Raw genomic sequence first — 13,148 nt, 5'->3', positions numbered from 1 at the left:
AATGACAAAGTCTTTCATCGGTTTCACATTGTTTTACCTTGCCAATAAGGTGGGACAGCAGGCAAAGCTGTGCAGTGTAGTTTTCATACTCAAAATCTAAATGCAAAACCGAATTTGAGCTATTTTACGATTGTGACTATTAATATCACGAATGCTTGTGAATGGCAACTGACTGATCATAACGGTGACAATATTGGGATACTATATTTATTTGGCAACAAAATGAATTCAACAGATAAGTAAAATAACCACTATAGTTCATAATATTCGTAAATTTACAAGGTGCTTTATTCAGCATATTTGTTTGTTAGGGTGCCGTGTTCGGGTTAATCCCAACAGAGCTTCATCATTAAACCACGCCCATATGAGCGCCGTCGGCTATCCTTTGGGGCTGTATATCATTGCTTATATGCATACACAATGTCCACAAATTAGCAGCGAGCGATGAGAAATCATTCTTATTGACTACCTGCATTGGACTAGTGGGAATTAAGCTGATGAGAGCTTACAGAGTGAGCCATAACTGAACAGAATGGAACCATGGAAGAGCGAGATATCCGGTTAGGAAAACCTGACATACACACACAAGATCATGACTGCCTGGTTACCAGATACTCATTGCTTCCGGTGAATTCCGCTAGCAAATTGAAAAAAAAAAATTGGCTTTCCGCTTGACTTGGTCTTGTGGAAACAGGGTAGGCAAGCTGATTACCGCTGAGGAAATCTCATAAATAGTTGCGAACACACACTAGTGATACACTAATGAGATAATGATTTGGCACAAACTAACTTTTTCATATGCCCAGCGCTTACCCTAAAGCAGGGATGCCAAACTCAATTGTAGAAGGGGTCAAAATTCAAAACACAATCTAGGCCACGGGTGAACAGGCTAAACATTTATTGAACACAATAAAACTAAATGTTTTTGGAACATAAATATGGATAAAAACAGACAGGAACATCACTCTGAAACAAACTTCAGGTTAAATGGACGCAATAAGTACGCAGCGAGGCAGCTGAAGCAATGCATCATGGGATCTGTAGTTCTGTGCAGTATTTTGTATTTTGTGCTTCATATCGATGGACCGTGAATAACAAGAATGTAAAATGATCTTGCAGACAAGATCTGATTACAAGGCGGGCTGGATGTGGTTCGCGAGCGTGAGTTTGACGCGTGTGCCCTAAAGGGATAGTTTGACGCGTGTGCCCTAAAGGGATAGTTTGACGCGTGTGCCCTAAAGGGATAGTTTGACGCGTGTACCCAAAAACCAACAAGATTTCAATAAAATATCCATCTTGGAATGAGCTACTCGATGAGCATTCGTTTAGTCATATGCCATAAACTTACAGTTATCTCCCACATGTGACTTTTAGCGAATGCTACCACCATGTACTGCCTCTATCGAAGACCAAAAAAACATTTTTAGCAAACACTGAATGTATTTTTTGTAAAGCCTGGTTCCCATATCGAATGCGAGACCCCGGCGGTAATCTCGCGCAGCAAAACACTTGCGGCGCTAAGCTCGATGGCTAATGTTCACGTAAAGCTGCGTCGCTGGTGATCACATAAAAATGGCTGCTAGCCATGCCACCCCGAAAGTGCTGACCTTCCCCTGTACAGTGCATATTGGGAAGGTTTTGCTGCAGTTCTTCGCGAAAGTTGAACAGCGCTGAACTTTTGCGTTGACCGCCGGCAACTACCAGCAGTACTCGGCGCGTAGGTTCACATTTCACCGCTGATAGCCTGCGGTGCTGTCACCAGTGCTTGCGGCGTCTATGGGAACCAGGATTTAGACAAGTGTTTGGTTATGGTAGCCTTGAAGTTAAAAATAGATTAAGGATTGAGTTAAAAGATTGAGGACTGCTTTTTCCTGATGGATCACTGACACATGATGTGTGTCAATGACTCAGTTTTTATCAAGATAAGAACTTATCTGTATGTTTACGGTTGCAATTCAAACACCTCGCAGGTCAGATAAAGAAACTGAACGCACTCCAGTATAGCAACCTTCAGCCAGGCAGAAGTTTCAACTTGAGCCCTAAGACCTAATTTAAGACCTAGAGCGCCTTGAATACTTTCAGAGAGGGCATCCAATTTTCCCTAACCCGTTACAAAATTGTCGCTCAGGCTAAAGGTGGCTACCACTGTAACTTGTGTAGACGACAATCATCTGCTTCGAGGACACAGCAACCAACCAAAAAAGAGACAGAAGTGGCATTTCTTTTACTAAACTGAAAGTATTAGTTCAAAAAATAATTAGGCCTACTGCCCTCCCTCCCATATACACTACTAAATATTATATTTATCTTAGCAACACTGATGAAATATACATTAGATAATTTCAATATATTTTAATTTGAACGAGTTCTTATGAAAATAGCCTGAGAGAAAATCAAGTTGTGACTAGAAAAGATCAGCGAGTCAAACCACTCAATAATCTTATCGCTTTGCAGAGCGTAGAAGGCCTTTGTGATAAACAACTGTCCAGCAAACAAGATATCATGTTATACAATCAGGGTATAAATTTGAACTTGCGATTATTATCTTAGTATAAACTTCTATGATCACTCATAATCAAATCCAATTGCTGTGTTCAATCGCCTTTTTAAGACCAAAGCCCTGTTTTAATTAATAGCCTATAGTATTTGTATAATAATATACAAATGCTAAGTATATTTGTATATTATCTGAGTATGTAGCTCTCCGCAATTCCTGAAATCTTGGGCACCAAACCATGATACATACATCAATAATGTAATCTAAATGGTGTTGCGCTGTATTAAAACTGCACTGCATCATCATCATGTGTACCGTAACTGCTCATTAGTATGAAGTAGACGCTGTGGACCAACTGCCACTGCTGGCCTATTTAGCGTCTATACAGACACTTGTACAAGAGTGTCAGATGCTATATTTAGCAAGCTCATGAACTTGAGCTTTGACTCCTATATCGGTTCAAAATAGAGAGTCATGCATTGTAACCATTCTGACAAATGAAATTGGTGTCCTAGCACTTTACCGTGTCCCCTCGGATTACGATAACCCTGTTATCTGATTTGTCAGCCTTACGATGTCATACATGATAGTTTTTCACCCTCTCTATATGACACTCTTTTGTCATACGATATCAACTAAAATTTCTCTTGAAATTTAAATTTGGCAGTTGGTATGCTGAATATATTGGAATAACAAAGAAGCCGAGATGCTATTCACCAAAATCCCTCTCCCAGCGCATGAAAGAGATACGATGCTCGCTCACTCAGTCCAGCGTTATTTGTTATTAGTTATAGTGAAAAAGAAACCGGAAACAAATAGATGATAAAACTTGAGCCCATCAAAGACTTGCAGTTTAGTAAAATTCATACTAAAACTTAATATTAAGTAGCCGATGTGTTTAGTAAGTTAAACTCATTTAAGTTAAATTCAACGTTCATGTTACACGTCTGTCTCGAAGGTAAGAACTCTCCACAGTACATACTGCATATAATACATTGTAATGTTACATTTTATTGCAGATCATAACTACTAAATACAATAAAGCTACTGTAGGTAACTATAGGCTAGTTACTAAGGTTAACATATTATTTTGTTACTAATATTTAATATGTACTGTACTTATATGAAATTTTTATGATTTTTTTACAAGTTGGTGTTTGCATTAGATTACTATGAGTTTCTATACCACTCTATATAACATTTTTGCCTTACGATGCCAAGACTGGAACAAATTAAAATTGTATGGCAAGGGTCCACTGTGTTTTCATTAACTTATATATGAAATCATAATAGATACTCATTTCAACTATATACATAAAAATTGTGATCAATTTGTTTGCACAATCATCTCCAAGTTTAGGCAGCATTCATATCTCACAATGGCATTGTGATTGCAACTAAATCAACTTAGTACATGATTCTGTGATGACTTTTAAGAAAATGTGCTGTGTATTCAGGCACAGTGTTAAGCCTGGTTCCCATATACGTCGCAAAGCACCGGCGATAGCACCGCAGGCTATTAGCAGTGAAATGGGAACCTACGCGTCGAGGACCGCCGGTAGTTGCCGGCGGCAACGCAATAGTGTAGCGCTGTTCAAATTTTTCAAAAGGCCGCAGGCAAAACCTTGCCGAAATGCACTGTACGAATGAAGGTCCCCATTTTAGGAACGGCATGGCGAGCGAACATTTTATTTGATTACGCGATTATGTTTAGCGATGCTGCTTATATGTGAACATATGCCGCCAAGCCTTATGTCGCAAACGTTTTGCTGTGCAAGTTACCGCGGGAGTCTCGCAATCAATATGGGAACCAGGCTCAATGCAAAAGTTCCTACTACATGCGCATTTCGCATTTAGCACTGCGAAATGCGCAATAGCAACACTCCCATTGCACCCAGCACTGCACACTACACTGTCACTGTACCAATACTGCTCACCGCGCAGTAGAAAATAGTTGTATTGCATGTACCCTGTGTACTGAACAGTAGTAGAAGTATGTAATGTAATTATACTGCATGGCTGTGACATGCATACTCAGACCTGTCAACCTGGTGCTATGCAAATGAGGGAGAAATTAGGGTCTTAAGCTTCGCGCCAGTGGACAAGTTGTTAAATGGGGACCAGACAGGTTACCATAGGAGTTCAGCTCTAAAATTATGCTTAACTCAAATCCCAACTACCCTTAGTGCTTAATGCAATGAGGGCAGGGCTGTATCTACCTGTTTGAAAATGGTACTGCGGGGAGAGTCCGAGAGGGGTGCCGAGCACCCTCTCGGTGGGAAGGGGGGTTCGGGGGTTCTCCCCTAGAAAATTGTATAGTATAACTAGTCAAAATGGTGCAAATCTAGCACACTTGGCTCCCGATGGGGCCATGTTCTAACAACAAAATCAATTTTCTAAATATAAAGCTGTTTCTTAAGATTGTCTTTAACAACACTTATTAAAAATATAATGTCAATGAAAGCTGCTAAAGGGGTGGGCCAGAGCTAGCATGAGGTAGAATTATCCCCAGGTACAATGCTGAATGGTGTAGGAGACGAGTAGTCTCCTATGAAATGGTCTTCAAACCAAAGCATAGCAAATCTACATGCCAATATAACTCACGGGCCCGCGAGCCCGTGATTGACTTATGTGTTCTAGAGCACAAAACATAAATCCGGGAGTTTAACGGGAGGTTTTATTTTTGCGGGAGGGTAATCTTAATTCCGGGAGGGTCCCGCAAAATCCGGGAGAGTTGACAGCTCTGGCATACTACTGCTACAGCACTGCTAATGCAACTACATAGATATGCAGGTAAACATTTACTGCAACTGCAATGCATTTTACATCTGAAAATATGGCTGGCTGTACTAATCAATGCAGTTTGATTACATTGTAATGGTCACAACTGTGAACCCAACAATAGTGGATGTGAGAACTCATTAGTAAGTGGTTTTTCCAACACCATCCACTGGCTTCCCATGAACTTGCAATGCCTTAGCAAAGGCATAAAGTTGCTTAGCAAAATAAAATTAACCAATCAGATGACAGCATGGGTAAATTACTGAACCAGAACCGCTACAGGAACCGCTACAGCGAGTAACTTTATAAATACCAAGCGCCTGCAGTAAACTCATAGATTGGTTATGAGAATTGAATGAAGAATGGCTGCACAGGGAAAAGGTAGGTTATATAATAAATAATACATGACGTATTGCTGGTTAGTAAGAAAGCAACTGCTACTTACATACTTACTAGTAAGTTTGTCATGGTTGGGAGCTGTTTACGTTTTTTTATTAAAGCTACTGTCTTGGCAAATCGTTGCGGCATTAAGACTAGGAAATGTCTAAGAAAAGTGAATATTGTAAAGTTGTAAACTGTGACAGTCATGGAAACAAATAATCAGCTTTTGGTAGAAAGTCACAATAAAAGTCATTGAGTCAACAATTCTATGAAACCAGAACAGCTGGAACAATTGCAAATATTAACAGTAACTCCAAATTCAATGTTTATAGCCTTCGCGGAACAAGTATATTATCAGACTGTGTTATAATTATAATTGTATATACAATCAAAGCTATCAGCAAATTATCAAGCAATATGATCGTTCTCAAACTTGTCCCGGATACTGAATGTTATTTTCATCATCTGTGACTGCCTGTATGTTCTGATTTTATGTCATCATCATCATTGTAAGACTTTATATGCTGATGTCCTGTTGTAATAAAGTCAGTTATACACACGCACCTAACAGAGCAAGAGATTCGCCTCAATTATAGTTAGTTGCACTGCCCATCGCACCAATACATCAAGGCTGAAGTATTAACAAATGCTAGTTAGGTACAACAGATCCTGACTACTATAATAGACACATAATAATAACTTATTTTACAGCTACGGGAGGAGAGGTGATTGCAATGCAGGTTGATCTGGATGCGGGGAACACTGAGTACTATGCAAGCCAGAAACAGCAAAAGCAAGTGACAGCAATCGTAGCCTGTGAAGGCAATCAACGAATAGGGATGGTACCGAAGGAGGTTAGCTTCGACCCTCACAACTATGAGTATTACAAGGATTGCATTCAAAACTTCGGAGGACGGATGCCACAACAAGTGGAGTATGACAAAGACAACGTGGAGTATCGACTCTTTGGGGTTAGAGCACCGAAAATTATGTTTCTTAAACCAGTGAAGCTCGATACGCACCTGAAGGTTCTGAACCCGGATAAATAAATTTACCTTGTATCCGTGACAAAACAATTGATTTAGACTCTTTAGTGTGCAATGCTGCTCACATGTATATACAACACCTCAGCAGCCCTGAACCAGGTGCAATATTGTCTTTAATTTATAGAAATGAACCTGCGACCTTCACTTGTTGTATTGAGTGCCTTACCTGAGATAAGTAGGTTGACTTGAAAATTCCAATAAAGGCCACTGGCAGTAACAAAAAAGACATTCGAGTCTAAATTGTTTTCTTTACTAAAGAACTTATAAAGATCATCTGTACACTGACAAGCCATCATCAAGGTCTGGTTTCGTAAGAAAATAAAATGTAAGAAAATAAAATGCGCTACTAAGTAAATATAATTGTGAGAAATTATTTGGCAGCCTGTTCAAGAACGGTGGAGTGAATTGCATTCTCATTTTTATTACACTACAAGCTGTAACCACACAACTGCTCACAAGCTGTGACTATGGTAAACCGCACTGACGACTCATTAAAATGAGCTATACCGATGTTTTCCTTTGTCTAGAGATGAGTCTGCCGAAACCATCATGTGACAGCCACCCAGGTGGGCATTGGTCGAAATTGAATGGTGCCCCCCTTCGCAGCCCAATTAAAAACAAATAAATAACTTCTTTCTTTTTGCAAACCCAAATAGTTTAGTAACACTGGTTATTTGAGCAGTAGTTTGAATGCAGCCATCAGCAGAGGATGTGCTTGCTCTTCTGTATTGATATTCACAAGTACATCTGGAATAATAGTCAACAAGTTAAACCAAGCTACTAAACAAGAGCTAAAAGGTTTGTCTTATTTTTACTTCTATTGTTCAATTACTTACAAACATTCATGTCATACATTGGTTATTATTCTTCGTGAGAAGTTATTTACTATGTTATTCAATACATGATTTGTATATCAATTTATCAATTTCATATTGTCGCATATTATTGCGTAGACTCATCTTGTGTTAAACCCATTATTCTGTTGGAAAGTTGAAACTATATATAAATAAAGAAGCATAACTTTCTCTGAACAAATATTCATCAGTGAAGTTTCACGCTCCAGTCAGTAGCTTGCGGTATTAGCAGACCAGTAAAACTGCTATAGTAAAATCTTTTCCCGCTGGAAGTGAGACTACATCAGCAACTCAAGCAGCAGTATCTTGGACAATCTAAAGCAGGGGCGGGCAACGTGTGGCCCACGGGCCGCATGTGGCCCTTTGCCATGTATTGTGCGGCCCTTCCAACCCTCCCAGTAATTTTGCATATATACATGTAGATGCGCTTGAATGAGTACAATGCGCTACTAAATATAAAAAATGCTACATAGTAGTGAGATTTTGTTGAAAGCATAGTGTAGTGTCCCTCATATCAGCTGGAATCTTCAGTTGGCTTTAAACTTTAGCAGAGTAGTCATAGATAGTGTTATATAACGTACATACATGTACTTACTGAAAAGACGCCATCTATTTATCATTCAATCCGTGATCTGTGATATTTCTATACATATATTTAGATCACAGTTACAGGTTTGTCTTACACATAGCATACACTGCAAAAATGTAGATGTTTACAAATAGCCATTCTCTTTCGATGATTGGTTGTTTGTTCTTGCCGGTTATTGGTCAATTTACTTTAACAGTTACCTAATTGTTGATTAATAATTAAGTGCTGTCTAGTCATCATGGCTACTAAAAGAAAAAGAACTGTGGCTGAAGAAAACAGGAAATTAAATACTTAATGGCAGGATAAATACTTGTTTACATCAGTACATAACAAGACTGTATGTTTAATCTGCCAGAATTCAGTATCTCAAACAAAGGAATACAACATTAGAAGACATTTTGAAACAAATCATGGTGAAAAGTATGGCAGATACAACACAGAGGAGAAAAGACAACTTGCAGAAAAAATTGTCAAAACGCCTGAAAGCGCAGCAGCATGTGTTAACTCAATCACGTGAGGTTGACATTGCCAATACTATAGTGAGCTTTGAAATTGCGAAGATTCTCACCAAACACCAAAAGCCATTTTCTGAGGGTGAAATAGTAAAAGAGTGCTTACTGAAACTTGCTGAAGTTAAGTGCTCACAAATGTTAAAAAGTGTTTCAGATGCATCTCTTTCACGCCGCACAATAGTCAGACGAGTAGAAGATATGCGCTCAGACATAGCATATCAAATAAAGGTGAAACTGGGTGATATCGAATGCTATACTTGCATTTGATGAGAGTACAGATATCAGGGACACAGCACAGCTGGCTGTATTTATTCGAGCTGTAGATAAGGATTTCAATGTAACTGAGGAACTGCTAGACTTAAACCCGTTGAAAGGTACCACAAGAGGTGTAGGTATATTTGAAGGTGTTCAAGCGTCACTACAGACAACGGGAGTTGAGGACTTCAGCAAACGTGTGTCACTGTGTACAGATGGTGCACCATCCATGATAGGGTGTCACAATGGTCTTATAGCCAAAGTATGTGAGCTCCAGCCAGATGTTATTGCAGTTCATTGCAAGATACACCAGGAGAACCTGAGCGCAAAAATTATCAATATGAATCATGTCAACTCAGTAGTAGTAAAAACAATAAACTACAGTAATACTTCAACTTACGAGTGCTCCAACGTACGAGAAACTTGAGATACGAGCCAGCTTTCAAGCAAGTTTTAGCACTAACATACGAGCCATGTTTGAGATACGAGCACTTGAGTCAGTTGCCAAGTATGCCGGAGGTGTTTTATGAGAAACAGCATCACTATGTATTTTTCAACTGCTCAGGTTATACTGTTGTACCGTGTTTTGTGTGCACAATTTTCTGTGCAGAATTATGTGAATTAAAAGTACTGCGCGTACACCGAAAGTCTGCCAGTAAAATGAAAGATAATACAAAGAAAAAGCAAATGATAACAGTCGATATTAAACGGAAAAATATGCGAAATGTGTATGCGTGATTCAGCTAGCTCGGCAATATGACAGAAATACATTCATAATTATCAAACAGAATGATTATATTCAGGGCATTTAGTTCGCAAAAGGACTAACCATAGTTTCTAAACGGCGCAGCGATCTTCACGACCGCTGATGGCATTGGACAAACAATTGGCCGGTGACAGCGTAACTGAAACGATGCTATGTGAAAAGGCCGGCGCTATCTATCCAACCTGTTTAATAGACATTCGGACAAGTTGGCTAGTGGTCGTGCGTTAACCATTTGTGACGACACCTGTGTTCGTCCTAATCGCAACATGTTGCAAGGGCGACAAAGGCAAACGTTCTTAGATAGGTTTATCTTAAAACGACCGGCTAGTCGTGAAAGCGAAAAAAAAGGATTTCTTCGGCGTTCAAACTATGGACGCCGAAGAAATTTTAATTACGTTTAGTTGAAAATGAAAGTTTGCTTTTAGGTTTGCTTCTAAGTTTGTCTTTTAACACTTTGATAAAATCCAAATTTATCAAAGTCAGCTGTTGTAACGAAGGATAACTTATATCTCCCTCCCTGGCAAATGCGAGTGTTAACTGCTATTGTATGTACAGTGAAACATGGATAACTCGCCCTCGGATATAGCGAACACATGGTTAACTCGACTGGATTTGCTTGGTCCGTTCCCACGCAATGATAAATGGCTCTATATAACTCGAACTCAACACTGTTATAACGAACTGTTTTTTGCCCAACGGCTACCGAAACGGTTGCTATCGCTTTAGAAAATCACTTTATTCCAAGCCATAGAGGTAAACCTCAACTTTTCGTAATTCATAAGCGTCGTTATTACCTCCATCGGCAAAATATTTTTGTCAACGACTGTTCTAAAGGTTTGGTGAAATTTGATTTATACTGCTTTACGATGAATAGCACGGGCTAGCCGGGTCACGAGCGCAAGTATTTTCGCCACGCACATACAAAACAAAAACAGCATGTTGTTTTTGTTTTGTATTTGCGTGGCGAAAATCATTGAGTGCGTGACCTGGCTAGCCCGTGATGAATAGTTTTCCGACGTTGATGCCGTGTTGAATTAACGTCGGAATGTTGAATGTTTAAAACGTCTTAAAATTGTAATTAAACGTATACGTTGTCTTAGCTAAAAAAACTATTCATCGTTTGACCTAAACACAAAACACGTGTGTACATTCAATAAGTATCCATTCAAAAAGCATGAGTGATGTACAATGTACCGTAAAACTTTTAATTGAACTGCCTCGGAGTGTTGCTCTTAACGAATCCCAGATAAAGTAAGGTAATCTTTGCATAAACTTCAAGAAAGATCGGCAAAATTGATCGTGGGTAAAACGCTCAAAAGAAAAATATGTCTTTTCTTTGAGCATTTCAGCAACGATCAAGTTTTGCCAATGTCAATCTGAAAAACGTCCTGGCAATAACATCACCTCAAACAACAAACCAATCTCAAGTGATAGAAAAATCTCTATAATTTTTGATAAAAACGTTTTAAACTTTACATTAGAAGCATTCAATTTGAAACAAGCCATTTGTGCTTTTGATTTATATTATAGTTTGTATATGTTCATGTATCTACTAATAAATAAGTAAATACATGGACTTGTGACAGTGCTCTGATAACTTGAACACTCTGATAATTCGAACACTTTTGCTCGGTCCCTTGAAGTTTGAGTTATCCGAGTTTCACTGTATTTAATTTTACATTTTAATTAATCACATTCCCTTGCATTATTTTTATTTGTTGCTTTTTGAAAGCATGTAGTACGTAAGGAAAATAACCAACATGTTCTTTCTGTTACAATATCTTGTTTTGAGTGTTTTATTTGCTTTTTTTAGAGTATGGAAACCAATCAATATATATTTAATTGTTCTATATATAAATGAATTGCACCAACATGCGAGTAAATTGACATACGAGCTCAGTCTCGGAACGCATTAAGCTCGTAAGTTGAAGTATGACTGTATATACGCTAACGAGGACTAAACCACAGAGAGTTTCAGGAGTTCTTGAGACACCTGGACAGCCAGTCTGAGAATGTTGTTTATTTTACAGAGGTTCGCTGGCGTAGCAGAGCATCAACATTGCAACGTTTCTGGCTATTACTAGATGAGATAATTTTATTTCTGAAGTTGAAACGAAAAGAGGCTCCAAGAACTGATTTCAAGAACTGTGTGATGCTCTCTGGCGAATAGACTTTGCGTTCTCAAATGATATCTCTCAAAAATTATCTCAACTCAACGTGAGGCTTCAAGGACAAGACAAGTTGGTACATGACTTGTTTAAGCACCTCCGAACATTTGAAAGAGATCTTCAGCTCTATGAGCAAAGTCTGCGTGAAGAAAAAGTTGATCACTTTCCGACCCTTAAATCTGTTTTTAATAGTAACAACGAGATCCTGGATAGCTATGCTCAGAGAATGGCAGTATTTCGAGAAGAAATTTCCTCTTGTTTTACAGAGTTCAGAAGTCTCAGAAGTGAGATGACCTCATTCTCATTGCCTTGTACTTGTGAGATAAGCTCAGCAGCTATCTAGCTCCAGCTTGAACTGAACGGCGCTGCAGGAGGATGACATTCTCATCCAAAATTTCAAAGAGATGCACCTAGTTGACTTTTATAAGTCCTTACCAACTGCAGATTACTGTGATTTAAAGCAGTTTGCCAGAAGATTTGTCTGCATGTTTGGAAGTACATATACCTGTGAGCAACTGTTTTCCAAAATGAAGCACATTAAAAGCAAACTGAGAAGCAATATGACTGACAGTCATCTGCTGCATAGTTTGCGTTTGTGCACATCAAGAATAGAGCCTAGCATTAACGAATTGGCTAAAAATATTCAACACCAAGCTTCTCACTACCGTAAACCGGGGTTACTTTAGCCAGCCGGGGTTACTTTGGCCATTTGCAAAAAATATAACAGATTTTTCTGAGGAATTTATTATAATTTTTAAGCATATTTTAATTATATGTATGTGTTAAGTGTATATTTGTGTACATTATTCATAAAATAAAACTTGGTTACTCATTCACTGCATTCCTGAAATCAGCCATATTGAAACTTCCTGTTTGAGCACATGGGTTTCATGCTCTGGAAACTTTTATCTACTTTCAGACTTTAGAGAGGTTCAGACCATTTCTTTTAGTACATAAGGATACTTTGGTATGTTTTCAGAGATATTATTGCAAACAATAGTTTTAAACATATATATTTTTGTTTAAAAAAATTGGTATTTATTATATCCAGTTTGTGTGTCAAATGGGGTTACTTTGGCCACGGCCAAAGTAACCCCATTAGTACTTGCCCAACATATCATTGCCATTACATGATATATTTAACTAACATAAGACTAGTGTATGTTTGATCAAACAAGTAATATTTGGGCAATATATATTACAGAAACAAACATGCCAAGAAGATATCAGAGAAACCCATCGTCCAGAAAATACGGGAACTCAGAGGAGAACATTGAAGCGGCGTTAAGAGATTTGGCA

The 13,148-nt window shown here is 38.6% G+C and overlaps 2 protein-coding genes across 2 annotated transcripts in view; one reads left to right on the top strand and one right to left on the bottom strand.

Annotated features, from left to right (window-relative positions):
* LOC137398177 (uncharacterized) overlaps nucleotides 1–13,148 on the bottom strand; it is a 300,195-nt gene that overhangs the window by 152,417 nt on the left and 134,630 nt on the right. The gene's annotated exons all lie outside the window — the stretch shown is intronic.
* Nucleotides 5,564–6,913, top strand: LOC137398723 (uncharacterized). Its single transcript, XM_068084913.1, has 2 exons — nucleotides 5,564–5,659; nucleotides 6,371–6,913. Exons 1-2 carry the CDS (start codon nucleotides 5,641–5,643, stop codon nucleotides 6,706–6,708), a joined length of 357 nt encoding a protein of 118 aa, XP_067941014.1. The 5' UTR covers nucleotides 5,564–5,640; the 3' UTR covers nucleotides 6,709–6,913.

This window comes from Watersipora subatra, chromosome 6 (genome assembly GCF_963576615.1).
Source record: "Watersipora subatra chromosome 6, tzWatSuba1.1, whole genome shotgun sequence".
Lineage (NCBI taxonomy): Eukaryota > Metazoa > Bryozoa > Gymnolaemata > Cheilostomatida > Watersiporidae > Watersipora > Watersipora subatra.
Note: the sequence above shows the minus strand (reverse complement) of the source record. Positions and strands in the feature narration are given on the sequence as shown.